We start from the raw sequence: 21,977 nt of genomic DNA, 5'->3' as shown, positions 1-21,977 counted from the left end.
GCAACGTCGCAGATCAGGCGATGCTGTGCAATTCCGTTCTGCCGCTGCAGCTCAAGGAGGGTGTGCTTTGCGGTGTAGGAATGGCTGAAATGCATGCAAAGTTTACGTGACATTTTAAGGATGTCTTGCAGTGGGATGGTGGATTTTAGGAACCGCTTGACAACCAGATTGAACACGTGAGCCATACATGGCGCATGGCACAACCTTACTTGACGCAGAGCATGCACCATGTTCTTTCCGTTGTCGGTCAACATGGTTCCGATTTTCAGTTTGCGCGGAGACAGCCATCTGTCGATTTCTCTGTTCATTACACTGAGAAGTTCCTCCCCTGTGTGACTACGTTCGCCTGGACCTGGCAGCAGCATGAGGAGGCGGTATAGGGGCCCATGGCAGATTAGGGGCCTGGCAGCAGCTATGGGAGGCCCGTAATCTGCCAGCACCCTATGTCAAAAAATTCAACACACCAGCAGTGTGTGAGGAGACCTGAAAGTGGCACATGGCAGAGTGTGGCGATGGAGACAGGAGCAATGGGAGGCCGTACAGGGACCCATGACAGACTCTGGACTTGGCAGCAGCATGAGGAGGCGGTATATAGGGGCCTATGGCAGATTAGGGGCCTGGCAGCAGCTATGGGAGGCCCGTAATCTGCCAGCACCCTATGTCAAAAAACTGAACACACCAGCAGTGTGTGAGGAGACCTGAAAGTGGCACATGGCAGAGTGTGGCGATGGAGACAGCAGCAATGGGAGGCCGTACAGGGACCCATGACAGACTCTGGACCTGGCAGCAGCATGAGGAGGCGGTATATAGGGGCCTATGGCAGATTAGGGGCCTGGCAGCAGCTATAGGAGGCCCGTAATCTGCCAGCACCCTATGACAAAATGGAACCCACCAGCAGTGTGAGGAGACCTGAAAGTGGCACATGGCAGAGTGTGGCGATGGAGACAGCAGCAATGGGAGGCCGTACAGGGACCCATGACAGACTCTGGACCTGGCAGCAGCATGAGGAGGTGGTATATAGGGGCCTATGGCAGATTAGGGGCCTGGCAGCAGTTATAGGAGGCCCGTAATCTGCCAGCACCCTATGACAAAATGGAACCCACCAGCAGTGTGAGGAGACCTGAAAGTGGCACATGGCAGAGTGTGGCGATGGAGACAGCAGCAATGGGAGGCCGTACAGGGACCCATGACAGACTCTGGACTTGGCAGCAGCATGAGGAGGCGGTATATAGGGGCCCATGGCAGATTAGGGGCCTGGCAGCAGCTATGGGAGGCCCGTAATCTGCCAGCACCCTATGTCAAAAAATTCAACACACCAGCAGTGTGTGAGGAGACCTGAAAGTGGCACATGGCAGAGTGTGGCGATGGAGACAGCAGCAATGGGAGGCCGTACAGGGACCCATGGCAGACTCTGGACCTGGCAGCAGCATGAGGAGGCGGTATATAGGGGCCTATGGCAGATTAGGGGCCTGGCAGCAGCTATAGGAGGCCCGTAATCTGCCAGCACCCTATGTCAAAAAATTCAACACACCAGCAGTGTGTGAGGAGACCTGAAAGTGGCACATGGCAGAGTGTGGCGATGGAGACAGCAGCAATGGGAGGCCGTACAGGGACCCATGAGAGACTCTGGACTTGGCAGCAGCATGAGGAGGCGGTATATAGGGGCCTATGGCAGATTGGGGGCCTGGCAGCAGCTATGGGAGGCCCGTAATCTGCCAGCACCCTATGTCAAAAAACTGAACACACCAGCAGTGTGTGAGGAGACCTGAAAGTGGCACATGGCAGAGTGTGGCGATGGAGACAGCAGCAATGGGAGGCCGTACAGGGATCCATGACAGACTCTGGACCTGGCAGCAGCATGAGGATGCGGTATATAGGGGCCTATGGCAGATTAGGGGCCTGGCAGCAGCTATAGGAGGCCCGTAATCTGCCAGCACCCTATGACAAAATGGAACCCACCAGCAGTGTGAGGAGACCTGAAAGTGGCACATGGCAGAGTGTGGCGATGGAGACAGCAGCAATGGGAGGCCGTACAGGGACCCATGACAGACTCTGGACCTGGCAGCAGCATGAGGAGGCGGTATATAGGGGCCTATGGCAGATTAGGGGCCTGGCAGCAGCTATAGGAGGCCCGTAATCTGCCAGCACCCTATGACAAAATGGAACCCACCAGCAGTGTGAGGAGACCTGAAAGTGGCACATGGCAGAGTGTGGCGATGGAGACAGCAGCAATGGGAGGGCGTACAGGGACCCATGACAGACTCTGGACCTGGCAGCAGCATGAGGAGGCGGTATATAGGGGCCCATGGCAGATTAGGGGCCTGGCAGCAGCTATGGGAGGCCCGTAATCTGCCAGCACCCTATGTCAAAAAATTCAACACACCAGCAGTGTGTGAGGAGACCTGAAAGTGGCACATGGCAGAGTGTGGCGATGGAGACAACCCACCGACTGTTTTGCTCGCTGCCAAGCTGCCACCCTCTTCTCCTGATGATGCGGAAGCAATAGCCTGATGACGACGAGGCTGCCAAGTGCGATCAGCCTCATCATCATCAATTAGGGTCTCCGCCTCACTACTAGCCCCCTCGGCTGCGTGTGGGTCAGGAGACAGACCTGTCTCTACACCGGCTACCGAGCCACTCTCCTCGCCACTACTTCTTCGCCTGGCTGCTGAAGAGGCGGATGTCTCCCCCCGTTCCTGACCGCCCTCTGTTAGCTCTTCCTCACTGTACTGGATGACACCGGGAGCACTAGCCTCTGGCTGCGAATAGTGCTGCCTCGACCCCTTCCTCTGCTGCCACGTCTGCTCGCTCCTAAAACATTGCCTCCTCTGCCACTCCTCTGCATGTTGTCTGACATACTCTTTAATTAAACGATTCTGTGTCCCTGAGTAACAATTCTGTGTCCCTGAGTAACGTTTCTGTGGCCCTAAGTAACAGTTCTGTGGCCCTAAGTAACAGTTCTGTGGCCCTCAGTAACAATTCTGTGTCTGTCCCTGAGTAACAATTCTGTGTCCCTCAGTAACAATTCTGTGTCCCTCAGTATCAATTCTGTGTCCCTCAGTAACAATTCTGTGTCCCTGAGTAACAATTCTGTGGCCCTCAGTAACAATTCTGTGTCCCTCAGTAACAATTCTGTGTCCCTGAGTAACAATTCTGTGTCTGTCCCTGAGTAAGAATTCTGTGTCTTTCCCTGAGTAACGTTTCTGTGGCCCTAAGTAAAGGTTCTGTGGCCCTCAGTAACAATTCTGTGTCCCTGAGTAACAATTCTGTGTCTGTCCCTGAGTAACAATTCTGTGGCCCTAAGTAACGGTTCTGTGGCCCTCAGTAACAATTCTGTGTCCCTGAGTAACGTATCTGTGGCCCTAAGTAACAATTCTGTGGCCCTCAGTAACAATTCTGTGTCTGTCCCTGAGTAACAATTCTGTGTCCCTAACTAACGTTTCTGTGGCCCTAAGTAACAGTTCTGTGGCCCTCAGTAACAATTCTGTGTCCCTGAGTAACGTTTCTGTGGCCCTAAGTAACAATTCTGTGTCCCTGAGTAACAATTCTGTGGCCCTAAGTAACGGTTCTGTGGCCCTCAGTAACAATTCTGTGTCCCTGAGTAACAATTCTGTGGCCCTAAGTAACGGTTCTGTGGCCCTCAGTAACAATTCTGTGGCCCTAAGTAACAATTCTGTGTCTGTCCCTGAGTAACAATTCTGTGTCCTTAAGTAACGGTTCTGTGGCCCTCAGTAACAATTCTGTGTCCCTGAGTAACAATTCTGTGGCCCTAAGTAACGGTTCTGTGGCCCTCAGTAACAATTCTGTGGCCCTCAGTAACAGTTCTGTGTCTGTCCGAGTAACAATTCTGTGGCCCTAACTAACGTTTCTGTGGCCCTAAGTAACAGTTCTGTGACCCTCAGTAACAATTCTGTGTCCCTGAGTAACGTTTCTGTGGCCCTAAGTAACAATTCTGTGGCCCTCAGTAACAATTCTGTGTCTGTCCCTGAGTAACAATTCTGTGGCCCTAACTAACGTTTCTGTGGCCCTAAGTAACAGTTCTGTGGCCCTCAGTAACAATTCTGTGTCTGTCCCTGAGTAACAATTCTGTGTCCCTGAGTAACGTATCTGTGGCCCTAAGTAACAATTCTGTGTCCCTCAGTAACAATTCTGTGTCTGTCCCTGAGTAACAATTCTGTGTCCCTAACTAACGTTTCTGTGGCCCTAAGTAACAGTTCTGTGGCCCTCAGTAACAATTCTGTGTCCCTGAGTAACGTTTCTGTGGCCCTAAGTAACAATTCTGTGTCCCTGAGTAACAATTCTGTGGCCCTAAGTAACGGTTCTGTGGCCCTCAGTAACAATTCTGTGTCCCTGAGTAACAATTCTGTGGCCCTAAGTAACGGTTCTGTGGCCCTCAGTAACAATTCTGTGGCCCTAAGTAACAATTCTGTGTCTGTCCCTGAGTAACAATTCTGTGTCCTTAAGTAACGGTTCTGTGGCCCTCAGTAACAATTCTGTGTCCCTGAGTAACAATTCTGTGGCCCTAAGTAACGGTTCTGTGGCCCTCAGTAACAATTCTGTGGCCCTCAGTAACAGTTCTGTGTCTGTCCGAGTAACAATTCTGTGGCCCTAACTAACGTTTCTGTGGCCCTAAGTAACAGTTCTGTGACCCTCAGTAACAATTCTGTGTCCCTGAGTAACGTTTCTGTGGCCCTAAGTAACAATTCTGTGGCCCTCAGTAACAATTCTGTGTCTGTCCCTGAGTAACAATTCTGTGGCCCTAACTAACGTTTCTGTGGCCCTAAGTAACAGTTCTGTGGCCCTCAGTAACAATTCTGTGTCTGTCCCTGAGTAACAATTCTGTGGCCCTAACTAACGTTTCTGTGGCCCTAAGTAACAATTCTCTGGCACTCAGTAACAATTCTGTCTGTCCCTGAGTAACAATTCTGTGGCCCTAACTAACGTTTCTGTGGCCCTAAGTAACAGTTCTGTGGCCCTCAGTAACAATTCTGTGTCTGTCCCTGAGTAAAAATTCTGTGGCCCTAACTAACGTTTCTGTGGCCCTAAGTAACAATTCTCTGGCACTCAGTAACAATTCTGTCTGTCCCTGAGTAACAATTCTGTGGCCCTAATAACGTTTCTGTGGCCCTAAGTAACAGTTCTGTGGCCCTCAGTAACAATTCTGTGTCTGTCCCTGAGTAACAATTCTGTGGCCCTAACTAACGTTTCTGTGGCCCTAAGTAACAATTCTCTGGCACTCAGTAACAATTCTGTCTGTCCCTGAGTAACAATTCTGTGGCCCTAACTAGCGTTTCTTTGGCCCTAAGTAACGATTCTGTGGCCCTCATTAACAATTCTGTGTCCCTGAGTAATGCTTCTCTGTCCCTAAGTAACGTTTCTCTGTCCCCAAGTAACGTTTCTGTGGCCCTAACTCTGTCCCTAATACAGAGCGGTCTGCCTCTCTTGAATGACTGGAGGCAAATGAAGAATTCTAAAATGGCCGCTATTTATAGCTCGACCATTACACAGTGCTGGCTGCCTGGCTGCTGATTGGCTAATGCGATCACATGTCATTAAGGAATGCATTATGGGTCAGCGCGCCTTGTCTGTGCGCCTTCCCAGACATCCCCGCTCCGTCGCCGCACATGTCCGCCGCCATTTTAGGAAAAATTTCGATTCGCGCGTCCGAAGTAGGCTATTTTTCGGATTCGGCGCGAATCGAAAATTTTCCAATATTCGACTCGAATTCCACTTCGCCTACTTCGATTCGCTCATCTCTAGTGTCAATCGATTAAAGTTTGTTCACTAATGCCAGAAGTCTGCCAAGCAAAATAGGTGAGTTGGAAGCTTTATTGCATGAAGAGAGCTATGATTTAATTGGTATTGCTGAATCTTGGCTTCATTCTTTGCATGACCGGGCCATTAATATTCCTGGCTATGTTTTCTTTCGGAGAGACAGGATAAATAGGAAAGGTGGTGGTGTATGTCTCTATGTGAGAAGTGATCTCAGAGTGAGTGTGAATGAGGACGTAGTTGATGGAGAGTGTGATGAGGCTGAAGTATTATGGGTGGAACTACACATGGGGGTGCATACTACAAAGGTAATCATTGGAGTTTGTTATAGGCCTCCCAGTGTTAATGAGGAGGTGGAGACTCAGCTCCTTGCACAGATTGCAATTGCTGGGACAGTGATAATAATGGGAGATTTTACTACCCGGAAATTGACTGGAGTAATGGTACTGCAGGAACAGTTAAAGGGCAAAAATCTTTAAACCTACTACAGGACAATTTTTTGGTACAGTTCATAGAGGCCCCTACTAGGAATGATGCTCTGCTGGACCTGGTAATATCAAACCATGCAGAGCTTATTAAGAATGTTCATATAAAAGAACATCTGGGTAGCAGTGACCATAACATGATTTAATTTATTGTTAGCTGTAAACAGCAAGCACATACAGGAAAAATAAAACCGCTCAATTTCAAGAGAGGTAATTTTCCAAGGCTGAGAGCTGCTCTCCAAGACTTAGACTGGGAGGGAATATTGGCATTGATGAACACAGAAATGGGAGTTCTTTAAAAAGACTGTATGTGAACACACTGCAAAATATATTCCCATGGACAAGTTTAAAAGGCTGAAAATCAAACCTATGTGGCTTACGGCCAAAGTTAAAAAGGCTATAAATAATAAGAAAAGAGCTTTTATTCAATATAAAAATGGAGTTTAAACATTACAAAAAATATAACAGAAAATGCAAAAAGGAAATAAAGGCTGCAAAAATTGAAAACGAACAACAGATTGCAAAAGATAGCAGGACCAACCCCAAAACATTCTTCAAATATATTAGCAGTAAAAAGGTCCGGTCCGAGCATGTAGGCCCTTTACAGAATAATCTAGAGTGAGAGACTGGGGACAAAGAGAAGGCAAATGTATTTAATACATTTCTGTATATACAAAGGAGCATGGGGGAGCTCTTGACCATAATGGGCATGGTATTGACACAGCTCCATATGGTCCAATTGATAGGATCCAAAAATATTTAGACAGAATAAAGGTGAATAAAGCAGCTGGACCAGATGGCATACACCAACGGGTCCTTAAAGAATTAAGCTCTGTCATTTCAAAGCCATTGTTTCTAACCTTTAGGGACTCTTTAATGACTGGCATAGTACCACTGGATTGGCGTAAGGCCAATGAGGTGCCTATATTTAAAAAGGGTTCAAAATTACAGACCTGTTAGTTTAACTTATAGTTGGGAAGATACTGGAGAGCTTAATAAAAAGACCACTTAGATGAGTTCTTGCTGTAAAAAAATATTTTAGGCAACAGACAGCATGGATTCATAAAAGACAGAAGTTGTCAAACAAATCTGATTTCTTTTTATGAGGAGGTGAGCAAAACCTTGGACAGAGGGGTGGCGGTGGACATGGTATACTTGGACAGATGGGTGGCGGTGGACGTGGTATACTTGGACAGAGGGGTGGCGGTGGACGTGGTATACTTGGATTTTGCAAAATCGTTTGACACAGTTCCCCCCACATTGCTAATCTGTAAGGTAAAGTCTACAGATTTGGAAAAATCCATATGTAAATGGATAGAAAACTGGCTAAAAGATCGTATTCAGAGAGCATTGGTAAATGATTCATACTCTGAATGGTTTAGGGTCATCAGTGGTGTACCCCAAGGTTCAGTGTTGGGACCCTTACTTTTTAATATATTTATAAACGATATAGGGTCTGAGATTGAACATCCCATTTCAGTCTTTGCAGATGACACCAAGATGTGCAGTGGAATAACGTCCTTACAGGATGTCTCCAACTTACAAGCCGACCTCAATTCTCTGTTTAATTGGGCAACTATGTGGCAAATGAAATTTAATGTTGATAAATGTAAGGTTATGCACTTGGGGGTTAAGTATATGCATGCATCATACATACTAGGGGGGGGTACAACTGGGGGAATCAATAGTGGAGAAGGATCTGGGCGTTCTGGTAGATCACAAGCTTAACCAGTTGCTGCCCGGTCTATAGCCAGATGGCGGCCGGGCGAGCAGCTCGTCCCTCCGGGTGGACGCCATATGGCGTCCTTTCTGGCATGCACAGTTTGCCTGCCCGCAGAGCCGCGCAGCGGCGTGATATGTCACCGGTCGTGTACCTCAGACATGGCCGATGACAGATCTGTGTACCGGCCCCTTTGCCAGTACCATGTGACCTGCTGTGACCAATCACAGCAGGTCACATTACAGCTGTATACAATGGATGGCTTCCTTTCATGCCATCCATTATATACAAGTGTGGCTAGCTGTAATTGGTCACAGCGATCACATGCACAAGCTGGGCCAAATGGGCCAATCACAGCCCAGCTGTGTCATGTGATTAGCTGTGGCCAAATCACAGTTAAGAAAAAAAAAATCCTGAATGAATCGATTTCATTCAGGTAAATGCTTGCTTATAGCAAAGTAATTCTTTGCTATAAGCAAATTGTGTAAAAAGAAAAAAAATAGATCACTTCCCCAAAGTAGTACAATGTTTCTATGGTAACATTATACTACTTTGGTCATAGTGAAATATGAAAAAAAAATCTTAAAAAAAGAGAAAACAATGTAATAAATAATAAAAAAATTAAAAAGAATTATCAATTTTTTTTAATACTGTCACCAGTCAGTGTCCCTGATCACTGCCATGCCAGTTATATGACGACACTGTACTGCACTGGTGACAGTATGTAAAAAAAAAATAGTCAAAATATTTTTTTTTATTTCTTCATTTCAGAAAAATTATGACAAAAAAATTACAACTTCAAAAAACTAGTTATGCCTGTTACGAAATATGTTGGACCATCTACTTTGCTAAAAGGAGTCATTTAGGGGATATCTGTACTGTTCTGACATTTGGGGGATATCTGTACTGTTCTGACATTCTTGGACCTCAAGAAATTAGATTGGTTGTCAGTACTTCAGGATTGATCAATTTTCAGATATATCCCATAGTTTGTGAACTCTATAACTTTCCTACAGACTAAATAATAAATACTTATTTGGGTTTTTTTCATCAAAGACATGTAGTAGAATACATTTTGGTATAAATTTATGAAGAACAATTATTTATTTGCAAACTTTTATAACAGAAACAAAGAAAAACGTGGGTTTTTTTTCAAAATGTTTGGTCTTTTTTTGTTAATTTAGCAAAAAATAAAAACCCCAGCGGTGATTAAATACCACCAAAAGAAAGCTCTAGTTGTGTGAAGAAAATTATAAAAATTTAGTTTGGGTACAAAGTTGTATGACTGCGCAATTGTCATTCAAAGTGTGAGAGCGCTGAAACCTGGAAATTGGCCTGGGCAGGAAGGGGGTAAAAGTGCCCTGTATGGAAGCAAGTAATAATGGCATGCAATTACAAACTGCGGCTTCTAAAGTGAGCAAAATCCTCTCTTGTATTAAAAGAGGTATAGACTCCAATTTACAAAAAGAACATTGGGGAACTGGAGAAAGTACAGAGAAGGGCAACCAAACTGATAAGAAGCATGGAGGAGCTCAGCTAAGAGGAAAGATTAGAGGAACTGAATTTATTCTCTATTGAGAAGAGGAGGTCACAAAGTTTTTAAAGGGCCAGTTATTTTTCATTGCTTTATTCTCTCTTGAGAAGAGGAGATTAAGGGGGGGGGGGGGGGGTTATGATCAACATGTATAAATACATCAGTGGTTCATATAATGAACTCGGTGTAGAGTTATTCACCCTGAGGTCATCACAGAGGACAAGGGGGCACTCTTTACATCTGGAGGAAAAGAGATTTAATCTCCAAACACAGAAAGGTTTCTTCACAGTGAGAGCTGTGAAAATGTGGTATAGACTCCCTCAAGAGTTGCTTCTGGCCAGCTCAGTGGATTGCTTCAAAAAATGCCTGGATTCTTTCTTAGATACACAGAATATAACTGGATACTAACATTTATAGGTAAAATTGATCCAGGGAATATCCGATTGCCTCTCAGGGGATCAGGAAGGAATTTTTTTTCCCAGCAGGAGCATGCTTTGCTGGGTTTTTTGCCTTCTTCTGGATCAACTGTGGGTATAGGATTACAACTTTTTTTATTTCTATGGTTGAACTGGATGGACTTTTGTCTTTTTTAAGCCAGACTATGTAACTTTAGGTTTCCCCTTAAAATCCATACCAAATCTAAAGGTTCTGGTATGAATTTTTTTTTACACTATTCTCACCCCTTTGTTTACATTCCGTTTTCAGCCAGGAATCCTAGGCTAACAGTTGAATGGGCCAGGTGAGGATATGACACTGGTTGCTAGGATGCTGGCACATGTAGATGTTTGTTTTACGCTATCCTCAACCCTTTGTTTGCATTCAACTGTCAACCAGAAATCGCAGGCTGACAACAGAATGGGCCAGGTGTGGATATGTCACTGGTTGTTAAGATGCTTGCACATTTAGATGCGGTATTACTAAATGTACCACTTCCCACTGCATCCAGAGGTTCAACATGGCCAACACCCATTTAGCTTTGCTGTTTGCCAAACCCCTTGAACAGCCAGAATTCAGTTTGAGGGTTTAGACTGAACCAGAAGCTTATCCTAAGTATTGATGATTTTTCTTTTCAAAACATTCACTGACTCAAAGTAGAAGGTGCCAACAAATGTAACAGCGGCCATATAATAAATTTAGAAAATCTTGCAGAGGCCGGCGTTTCAAAAAGGGAATGATCCTGCTTTTTTCTCTCTTAAACCTCATTAGATGAAACTGGGAACTGATATATTCTGTAAAAGCTCAATGTTTGCTCAGTGAGAGTCTCATAGTGTTTCACTGATAATGAGAGCCTGCCATATCACACCCGATTCAGACTGCAAGAACACCCAACCCAGGGCTCCTTTTTGGTTCCCAGGTCAGTATGTTGTGCACTATGGTCAAGGCTAACTAAGAGATATTAAAGTAGTGACCACTAGACCAATTCCTGTAGGACAAATCACCAAATATCATGGCTCAATGTTATCTTTAGCCTTTGATATACTGAGATAGACTGCTATATCTGGGTGTATATGGGAAATAAATGTGGGTTTCAATGATATCGGAGGGTTTGTGCCCATAAATGTATTCCTTTATACATTTTATATGCTTGTTTTGAATAAAATGTTTTCTCTCTTATTTTTTGGCAGGTATTGCACTCATTGGAATTATTGTTGTCTAAACCTCTAAATTCATCTGTGCGCATCCTGAATGTCTACAAAAATGCCACTGACAATTATACTGACCTGTTTAACGTTACAACTTCCGTAACAAATTTACTGATAACAGGAGATGAAACATTCACTCTTAATTTTTCTGATCCAAATGGTACGTTCCTGACTGTAAATTTACAGTAAGAATTTCTGAATGCATATACAGTACTGCATCATTCCCAGCAATTGTGAGAGGATAAAACTGATGTCTAAATTCACAGAAAGAGTCCTGTCAGCGGGTTTCACTTTATTTTAAAGTCAAACCCAAACTTAGTAAAAGGGAATTCATCTCTTCTTGGTTCTCCAGAAACCTGAGATGTGAACATATTTTATGCATTAGTGACCCTGGATCCAATTCATTCTAAGCGCCTTCGTTGATGGGCTTTGAGCTTGTGTTGATGGTGTCACATTGAAATCAGTTTGAAATACTTCTGTGAACCTTTCAGAAATCAGTGACAGGTGGATTTGACCTGCAATTAACCTTCTTCTGACCTACATTTAACTTCATCAAGCAGGTTTTGCATTACCATAGACTTGTAGAGAGATGCAAAAATTAAAAAAATGCTTCCAAATGGATTATTCAGGAAGGTCAGTATTTATTGATCATAAAAACAAGTTAAAACACACATTTAATATGTTCTATGGTTCTTTAGTGGTCACTTTATCAGGGAAAAGTGTACATTAATGTATGGGATTTGTGTGCTTTGCTTTAGCCTGGAGTAGACTGACAGTATAACGGAAACACTTTTATATTTAATGGATGCCACTTCTGACCACAGTTTGGTTCCATAGTGGGGCCTCATCACCTTTAACATCCTGTATATTGAATGTGACTGTGATAATACCAAGTATCACACAAAGATTAAATTGTTGCAATCATGTTGTAGATGCTTTTCGGTGCCCTGGTTTTCTAGATTGGAACTAGAAAGTGAAAGGAATTAGAAAAAGCACTTAAAGAAGATCTTCAGCCCCCCTCACCGAAAAAAAAATTAAATAAAAGTCAGCAGCTACAAATGTTCTACCTGCCAACTTTTAATAAAAGGACACTTTGGGCCAGGCACATGTCGATTCAGGAAGGAATTTTTTTTCCTGCAGGTGCAAATTGGATCATGCTTTGCTGAATTTATTTTGCCTTCCTCTGGATCAACTGTGAGTGTAGGATTATAACCTTTTTTTTTAATGGTTGAACTGGATGGACTTTTGTCTTTTTTCAGCCAAACTATGTAACTATGTACTTTTCCTCACCTGTCCAGATCTTCACCTGTCTTCAGATTCTCTGCGCTGCCATGTCTAATGTGGCTAAGGTGGCTGTGACTCCTGGCTTCCCACTGTGCATGCATGAGTCACACTGCGTGTTGTGAATGGACCCACAGCCTCCTCGGACCTGTGACATGTTCCAGGAGGCTGTAGGCAAAGATGGGGGAACTTCCTGCACAGATTGCCTAGGCAAGTGGGAGCGAGTGCCTATCAAAACTAAGTACCTGCTACCCCCCCCCCCCCCCAAAAGAAATTATCCAAAAGTGATAGAGGAAAGGAGGAGGAGGCAGAAAAGTGGAATTTCCCCTTATGGGTGAATTTCCACTTTAAAGCTCAATTGTGGAGCAGGCAAAGGGAAAAAAGACTTAACAACTTATGCTCCATCTCCTTGCTCCCCTTTTCCACCAAACTCCTTGAACGTCTGGTCTACAACCGACTATCTCACTGAGAATGACCTAATTGATCCCCTTCAGCCCGGATTTCACCCTCAACCCTCTACAGAAACTGCTCTCCTTAAACTCACAAATGTTCTACTAACAACTAAAACCAATGGACATTATTCTGTACTCCTACTACTAGACCTCTCTGCTACCTTTGACAGAGTAGACCACTCCCTCTTCCTCCAAAAAACTCTACTCCTTTGGTCTTTGTGACTGTACTCTTATTATTATTATTATTATACAGTATTTATAAAGCGCCAACAGTTTGCTCAGCACTGTACATTACAATGGGAGACAGAACATGCGACAGTACAATAACAATACAATGCAATACACAAGGGGTTCGAGGGCCCTGCTCCTTGGAGCTTACAATCTAGGAGGGAGGGGATAGTGGTATAGGAGGAAATAGCTGTGGGGGATGGAGTGGTAGGAAGAGTGGAGGAGGTCGGCAATCTCAAGGGCGGTGAGTGAGGTGCTGGGTGGAGGTGGGGGCGGGGAGAGTAGAGAGTTGAAGGTGGAGAAGAGCTGGCGAGGATTGGAGGAGAGGGACTTGATGAGGGTCAGGAAGTAGGCTTCTTTGGCAGCGTGGAGGGAGGAGGTGTAGGTATGGAAGGCAGATTTATAGCGGGTGAATGCTAGTTGGGATCTGGTTTTGCGCCATAGTCGCCCCAGCGCACGACTGCGCCGTTTGAGAGTTTTGGTGTGATCAGTCTGCCAGGGCTGGAGCGGTCGGGGTCTGATGTTTTGTGTGGTTAAAGGCGCTAGCGAGGCAAGGGCGGTTGACAGCGAGTTGTTATAGGCGTTCATGGCCAGGTCTTCACAGGTTCTCATCCTACCTATCTCACCACACCTTCAGTGTCACTTACAACTCTGCTTCCTCTTCTCCTCTACCTTTCTCCGTCGGGGTTTCCCAAGGTTCTGTTCTTGGACCTCTCCTATTCTCAATCTATACTTCCTCACTCCCATGGCTTTCAATACCATTTCAATGCTGATGATACCCAAATCTATCTCTCTACCTCTCCGCTCACACTCAGTCTCCTCACACATCACTAATTTACTGACAGACATATGAGACTGGATGTCACACCACTCCCTGAAACTCAAACTATCCAAAACCGAGCTCATAATATTTCCTCTCTCACATGCCCCTTCCCCTGTCTTCTACGTCAAGCTGAGTGGCTCAACTATCAACCTGTCCCCGCCTGCCAAGGTGCTAGGTGTAATCCTGGACTCTGAGCTATCCCTGTTGGCCCCACATCCAATCACTGTCCAAGTCTTGCTGCCTCAACCTCCACAACATCTCTAAAATACACCCCTTCCTAAACAATGATACGACAAGCTTCACTCTTTGGTCATCTCCCACCTCGACTACTACAACCCCCTCCTCATTGGCTAACATTTACATAGGCTATCCCTCCTTCAGTCCATCATGAATGCTGCTGCCAGACTCATCCACCTTAGCAACCGTTCAGTATCTGCTACCTCTTTCTGCCAATCCCTCCATTGGCTTTGACTCACCCAACAAATTCAATTAAAGATACTAACAACAACAAAGCCATCCACAACTCAGCCCCCAGCTACATCACTAACCTTGTCTTAAAATATCAACCAAACCCTTCTCTTCTTTCCTCCCAAGACCTCCTGCTCTCTAGTTCCCTTGTCACCACCTCCTATGCCTGGTTCCAGGACTTCTTGAGAGCCTCTCCCATCCTATGGAACTCCCTACCAAAGTCTGTCTGAACATCTCCTACTCTATTCACTTTTAAACTCATCTCTTCACAGAGGACTACTCTGCCCCTACCCAATATCTTTAAATGCATTTTCTCCATAAGCCTATCCCCCACAGTTATTACCTTGACCCTCCCTCTTAGATTGTAAACTTGAGCAGGGCCTTCTGATTCCTCCTGTATTAAATTGTATTGTAATTGTACTGTCTGCCCTTATGTTGTAAAGCGCTGTGTAAACGATTGGTGCTATAAAAATCCTATATAATAATAATAATACAATTCTGCAAACCCCAAAACATTTCAATACAGGTACCTAGGGATGCTCTGGATCTATTAAAACCCCTGCCCTTTCTCCATATCCTGGTCTAAAATGAGTGCAAAATGTTTGGAAATCAAAAAGGAGCCTTAGTCCATGTCCAGTTTATCATTTTGTCTGGTGGGTTCATCTCTGTTAAAATACATTAACTGCACAGACCCTTCTGATACACAGCAAACAATATATAGATCATTGCTTCTACAGTGGGGCAAAAAAGTATTTAGTCAGCCACCAATTGTGCAAGTTCTCCCACTTAAAAAGATGAGAGAGGCCTGTAATTGGCATCATAGGTAGACCTCAACTATGAGAGACAAAATGAGAAACAAAATCCAGACAATCACATTGATTGATTTGGAAAGAATTTATTTGCAAATTATGGTGTAAAATAAGTATTTGGTCACCTACAAACAAGCAAGATTTCTGGCTCTCACAGACCTGCACCTTCTTCTTTAAGAGGCTCCTCTGTCCTGCACTCATTACCTGTATCAATAGCACCAGTTTGAACTTGTTATCAGTATAAAAGACACCTGTCCACAACCTCAAACAGTCACACTACAAACTCCACTATGGTGAAGACCAAAGACCTGTAGAAGGACACCAGAAACAAAATTGTAGACCTGCACCAGGCTGGGAAGACTAAATCTGCAATAGGCAAGCAGCTTGGTGTGAACAAATCATCTGTGGGAGCAATAATTAGAAAATGGAAGACATACAAGACCACTGATAATCTCCCTCGATCTGGGGCTCCACGCAAGATCTCACCCCGTGGGGTCAAAATGATCACAAGAACAGTGAGCAAAAATCCCAGGACCACACGGGGGGGACCTAGTGAATGACCTGCAGAGAGCTGGGACCAACGTAACAAAGGCTACCATTAGTAACACACTACGCCGCCAGGGACTCAGATCCTGCAGTGCCAGACGTGTCCCCCTGCTTAAGCCAGTACATGTCCGGGCCCATCTGAAGTTTGCTAGAGAGCATTTGGATGATCCAGAAGAGGATTGGGAGAATGTCATATGGTCAGATGAAACCAAAATAGAACTGTTTGGTAGAAACACAACTCGTCATGTTTGGAGGAGAGAGAATGCTGAGTTGCATCCAAAGAACACCATACCTACTGTGAAGCATGGGGGTGGCAACATCATGCTTTGGGGCGGTTTCTCTGCAAAGGGACCAGGACGACTGATCCATGTACAGGACAGAATGAATGGGGCCATGTATCGTGAGATTTTGAGTGCAAACCTCCTTCCATCAGCAAGGGCATTGAAGATGAAACGTGGCTGGGTCTTCCAACATGACAATGATTCCAAACATACCGCCCGGGCAACGAAGGAGTGGCTTCGTTAAAAAGCATTTCAAGGTCCTGGAGTGGCCTAGCCAGTCTCCAGATCTTAACCCCATAGAAAACCTTTGGAGAGAGTTAAAAGTCCGTGTTGCCCAGCGACAGCCCCAAAACATCACTGCTCTTGAGGAGATCTGCATGGAGGAATAGGCCAACATACCAGCAACAGTGTGTACCAACCTTGTGAAGACTTACAGGAAACGTTTGACCTCTGTCATTGCCAACAAAGGATATATAACAAAGTATTGAGATGAACTTTTGATATTGACCAAATACTTATTTTCCACCATAATTTGCAAATAAATTCTTTCCAAATCAGCCAATGTGATTGTCTGGATTTTTTTTCTCATTTTGTCTCTCATAGTTGAGGTCTGTATATGTGGTTTTGCATTTCCAGGTAGTGGGCACACACGGACCGCGTGCACACCCTACCCGCACCACCATTCGTGGCCTTGGCTGTCAATCACTAGGTCCCGGACGGTGATTAATCACCAGCACCCAGTGATCACTGAGTAATACCGTCGGGGGAGAAGAGAACTGTATGTAAACACTACAGATCTCTCCCCTGTCAGCTCCTGCACACTGCTTTGTATGGCTCTGCATAGCAGTGTGCTTACAGTTGAAAGCACTAACACAGCACACAGTTAACCTTTTGATTGCCCAGATGTTAACACCTTCCTGCCCAGTGTCACTAGTACAGTGTCAGTGCTTTTTATTAGCACTGATCACTGTATTGGTGTCACTGGGGATGTCAGTGATAGTTAGTCAGTTCCCCCCCCCCCCCAGTGTCAGAATGGCCGCCGCAGTCCCGCTATGAGTCGCTGATCACCGCCATAACTAGTAGAAAAAAAAAAAACCCAGCCATTTGTAAACGTTATAACTTTCACTTAAATCAATTAATTTACACGTATTGGGATTTTTTTTAGCAAAGACATGTAGTAGAATAAATTTTACCCTAAATTGTTGGGGTCTTTTTGTTTATAGCGCAAAAAATAAAAAACACAGAGGCGATCAAATACCACCGAAAGAAATCTCTATTTGTGGGAAAAAAGGACATAAATTTGGGTGCAGCGTTGCATTACAGCGCAATTGTCAGTTAAAGTAACGCAGCTCTATCGCAAAAAATGGCCTGGTCAGGAAGGGGGGTAAATCCTCTGGAGGGCAAGTGGTTAACTTTGTTTTCAATGTATATGTGTATTTGAATTGTATCTATTTATCCTTTTTTTTAATTTTAGGACACACATTTACATTTGAAAAAAATCCACAATATTATTATAGCTATTACGTCTTCTACCGTTACTTCTATGATGTTGCTATTCTAAATTCCCATTTGGTAAAAAGTCCAGCTGCGGGATCCTGGATTCTGAACGCTCAAGGGTATTCATCACTTTTTGTTCAAATATTGGGATTTACTGGTAAGTTCTATCATATCGGTCTAAATAAATAATCCTGATTTTGACAGGTCCCCTCCTATGACTTGTCTAATAGAGTCAGTCCTGATATTTGGATAATGTTAAATTCAGGTCAGATTTCATGGATATATTAAATTCAGGTACATATGAATCTGGATTTTGTTGTGTTTTTTGGCAGTTCGGACACCAAAATGTCTTCTAGGAGCCAAGTGACCTCCATTGAGCCAATCTTTTTGCTGTGATGTTGCAAAATGTACTTTCCATTCTGGTATGAAAGGGAGCCCCCTCTTAGAGTTCATCTCTCCCCATGGCGGTTGAGAGAGAAGGCGATGTATGGAGATTGTTGTGGTAGGCTAGAATAGAAGATAGAAAATCAACCATTTACAGCAGTTAGCTACAGTTAAGGCAGCACAGGCTCTCTTTTAAATTGTTGTACAAAATTAAACAGATTTTTCTTTTTTTTTTGGAGTACCCTCTTAAAGCATCACTGCATTGTTAATGTGTAAGAAACTCACAGGCTCTTGCTTGTTTTTTTTTTTTTTCGTTATCCAGACTGTGTCCCAATTTATTAAAAATTCTTTGACCCGCTGTCTTATGTAGAACTGTCAGGAACTTCACAATCAATTTTTAGCAAGGTGATGAACGATGTTCTACCAATTTATTGTTGTTATTGACCTTTCTCTATAATAAAGTATCCTATAACTCTCTATATGGAGCATTTAACCAGTACCATTGGAGGTTATATTTAGAGATGAGCGAATCGAACCAGGCGAACCGGAATTCGAGTCGAATTTCAGGAAATATTCGATTCGCGGCGAAACCGAAATTTTGCCTACTTCGGGTGCGCGAATCGAACATTTCCCGATCAGCCGGCAAAAGTGTCCCTGCAGTGAGCTCCGCTATTTCTGACAGTTCTCTGACAGAAGGAACACATGTTTAGCGGTTGAAACATTGTATCTATTAGTTTACATTTAGGATACAGATGTTTCAACCACTGTTCATGTGAAGAAGCTGTGAGAGAACTGTCAGAAATAGAGGAACTCTGCACATACACTTTTTGCCGGCTTGGAATTATTCTTCTTTTCATCCTACTTCTTCTTCTTCTTCATCCTCATCCTCAGAAGAAGAGGATGAGGATGAGGATGAAGAAGAAGAAGAAGAAGGATGAAAATAAGAATAATTCCAAGCCGGCAAAAAGTGTATGTGCAGAGTTCCTCTATTTCTGACAGTTCTCTCACAGCTTCTTCACATGTACAGCGGTTGAAACATCTGTATCCTAAATGGAAACTAATAGATACAATTTGTATCTATTAGTTTCCATTTAGGATACAGATGTTTCAACCGCTGTACATGTGAAGAAGCTGTGAGAGAACTGTCAGAAATAGAGGAACTCTGCACATACACTTTTTGCCGGCTTGGAATTATTCTTCTTTTCATCCTACTTCTTCTTCTTCTTCTTCTTCTTCATCCTCATCCTCATCCTCTTCTTCTGAGGATGAGGATGAGGATGAAGAAGAAGAAGAAGCAGTAGGATGAAAATAAGAATAATTCCAAGCCGGCAAAAAGTGTATGTGCAGAGTTCCTCTATTCTGCAGATACACTTAGAGGAGCTCTGCACATACACTTTTTGCCTGTTTGGAATTAATCTTATTTTCATCCTACTTCTTCTTCTTCTTCTTCTTCTTTATCCTCATCCTCAGAAGAAGAAGAAGAGGATGAAGAAGAAGAAGAAGAAGAAGAAGAAGTAGGATGAAAATAAGAATAATTGCAAGCCGGCAAAAAGTGTATGTGCAGAGTTCCTCTATTCTGCAGATACACTTAGAGGAGCTCTGCAGATACACTTAGAGGAGCTCTGCACATACACTTTTTGCCGGCTTGGAATTAATCTTATTTTCATCCTACTTCTTCTTCTTCTTCTTCTTCTTCATCCTCATCCTCATCCTCAGAAGAAGAGGATGAGGATGAGGATGAAGAAGAAGAAGAAGAAGAAGAAGAAGTAGGATGAAAATAAGAATAATTCCAAGCCGGCAAAAAGTGTATGTGCAGAGCTCCTCTAAGTGTATCTGCAGAGCTCCTCTAAGTGTATCTGCAGAATAGAGGAACTCTGCACATACACTTTTTGCCGGAAACCGCTGTATGGAGGGAATGTCCCAGAACTGTCATAAATAGTCTATTTCTGACAGTTCTGGGACATTCACTCCATACAGCTGTTTCAACCGCTGTATGGAGGGAATGTCATAGAACTGTCAGAAATAGACTATTAATGACAGTTCTGGGACTGTCCTTCCATACAGCGGTTGAAACATTGTATCTATTTGTTTCCATAAATGACATTCTGCAGATACACTTAGAGGAGCGCTGCAGATACACTTTTTGCCGGCTTGGAATTATTCTTATTTTCATCCTACTTCTTCTTTTTCTTCTTATGAGGATGAGGATGAAGAAGAAGAAGTAGGATGAAAATAAGATTAATTCCAAGCCGGCAAAAAGTGTATCTGCAGCGCTCCTCTAAGTGTATTTGCAGAATGTCATTTATGGAAAAAAATAGATACAATGTTTCAACCGCTGTATGGAAGGACAGTCCCAGAACTGTCATAAATAGTCTATTTCTGACAGTTCTGGGACATTCACTCCATACAGCTGTTTCAACCGCTGTATGGAGGGAATGTCATAGAACTGTCAGAAATAGACTATTAATGACAGTTCTGGGACTGTCCTTCCATACAGCGGTTGAAACATTGTATGTATTTGTTTCCATAAATGGATCCATTTATGGAAACAAATACATACAATGTTTCAACCGCTGTATGGAAGGACAGTCCCAGAACTGTCATTAATAGTCTATTTCTGACAGTTCCATGACATTCCCTCCATACAGCGGTTGAAACAGCTGTATGGAGTGAATGTCCCAGAACTGTCAGAAATAGACTATTTCTGACAGTTCTGGGACAATCACTCCATACAGCTGTTTCAACCGCTGTATGGAGGGAATGTCATGGAACTGTCAGAAATAGACTATTAATGACAGTTCTGGGACTGTCCTTCCATACAGCGGTTGAAACATTGTATGTATTTGTTTCCATAAATGGATCCATTTATGGAAACAAATACATACAATGTTTCAACCGCTGTATGGAAGGACAGTCCCAGAACTGTCATAAATAGTCTATTTCTGACAGTTCTGGGACATTCACTCCATACAGCTGTTTCAACCGCTGTATGGAGGGAATGTCATAGAACTGTCAGAAATAGACTATTAATGACAGTTCTGGGACTGTCCTTCCATACAGCGGTTGAAACATTGTATCTATTTGTTTCCATAAATGGATCCATTTATGGAAACAAATACATACAATGTTTCAACCGCTGTATGGAAGGACAGTCCCAGAACTGTCATTAATAGTCTATTTCTGACAGTTCTATGACATTCCCTCCATACAGCGGTTGAAACAGCTGTATGGAGTGAATGTCCCAGAACTGTCAGAAATAGACTATTTATGGCAGTTCTGGGACATTCACTCCATACAGCGGTTGAAACATTGTATCTATTTTTTTCCATAAATGACATTCTGCAAATACACTTAGAGGAGCGCTGCAGATACACTTTTTGCCAGCTTGGAATTAATCTTATTTTCATCCTACTTCTTCTTCTTCATCCTCATCCTCATCCTCATAAGAAGAAAAAGAAGAAGTAGGATGAAAATAAGAATAATTCCAAGCCGGCAAAAAGTGTATCTGCAGCGCTCCTCTAAGTGTATCTGCAGAATGTCATTTATGGAAAAAAATAGATACAATGTTTCAACCGCTGTATGGAGTGAATGTCCCAGAACTGTCATAAATAGTCTATTTCTGACAGTTCTGGGACATTCACTCCATACAGCTGTTTCAACCGCTGTATGGAGGGAATGTCATGGAACTGTCAGAAATAGACTATTAATGACAGTTCTGGGACTCTGACAGTTCCATGACATTCCCTCCATACAGCGGTTGAAACAGCTGTATGGAGTAAATGTCCCAGAACTGTCAGAAATAGACTATTTCTGACAGTTCTGGGACAATCACTCCATACAGCTGTTTCAACCGCTGTATGGAGGGAATGTCATGGAACTGTCAGAAATAGACTATTAATGACAGTTCTGGGACTGTCCTTCCATACAGCGGTTGAAACATTGTATGTATTTGTTTCCATAAATGGATCCATTTATGGAAACAAATACATACAATGTTTCAACCGCTGTATGGAAGGACAGTCCCAGAACTGTCATAAATAGTCTATTTCTGACA

The 21,977-nt window shown here is 43.6% G+C and overlaps 1 protein-coding gene across 1 annotated transcript in view; it reads left to right on the top strand.

The window, feature by feature from the left end:
- The window catches only part of LOC149453981 (uromodulin-like), an 83,383-nt gene that overhangs the window by 26,178 nt on the left and 35,228 nt on the right, over positions 1 to 21,977 (top strand). The window contains exons 7-8 of the mRNA XM_089687967.1: positions 11,137 to 11,314; positions 17,517 to 17,696. Coding sequence (XP_089544093.1) covers positions 11,137 to 11,314; positions 17,517 to 17,696 — 358 coding nt within the window. The remainder of the gene's footprint in view (positions 1 to 11,136; positions 11,315 to 17,516; positions 17,697 to 21,977) is intronic.

Source organism: Staurois parvus, unplaced genomic scaffold (genome assembly GCF_062004578.1).
Source record: "Staurois parvus isolate SC_StPar_1 unplaced genomic scaffold, SC_StPar_1.0 ptg000442l, whole genome shotgun sequence".
In the NCBI taxonomy this organism is placed as follows: domain Eukaryota; kingdom Metazoa; phylum Chordata; class Amphibia; order Anura; family Ranidae; genus Staurois; species Staurois parvus.
Note: the sequence above shows the minus strand (reverse complement) of the source record. Positions and strands in the feature narration are given on the sequence as shown.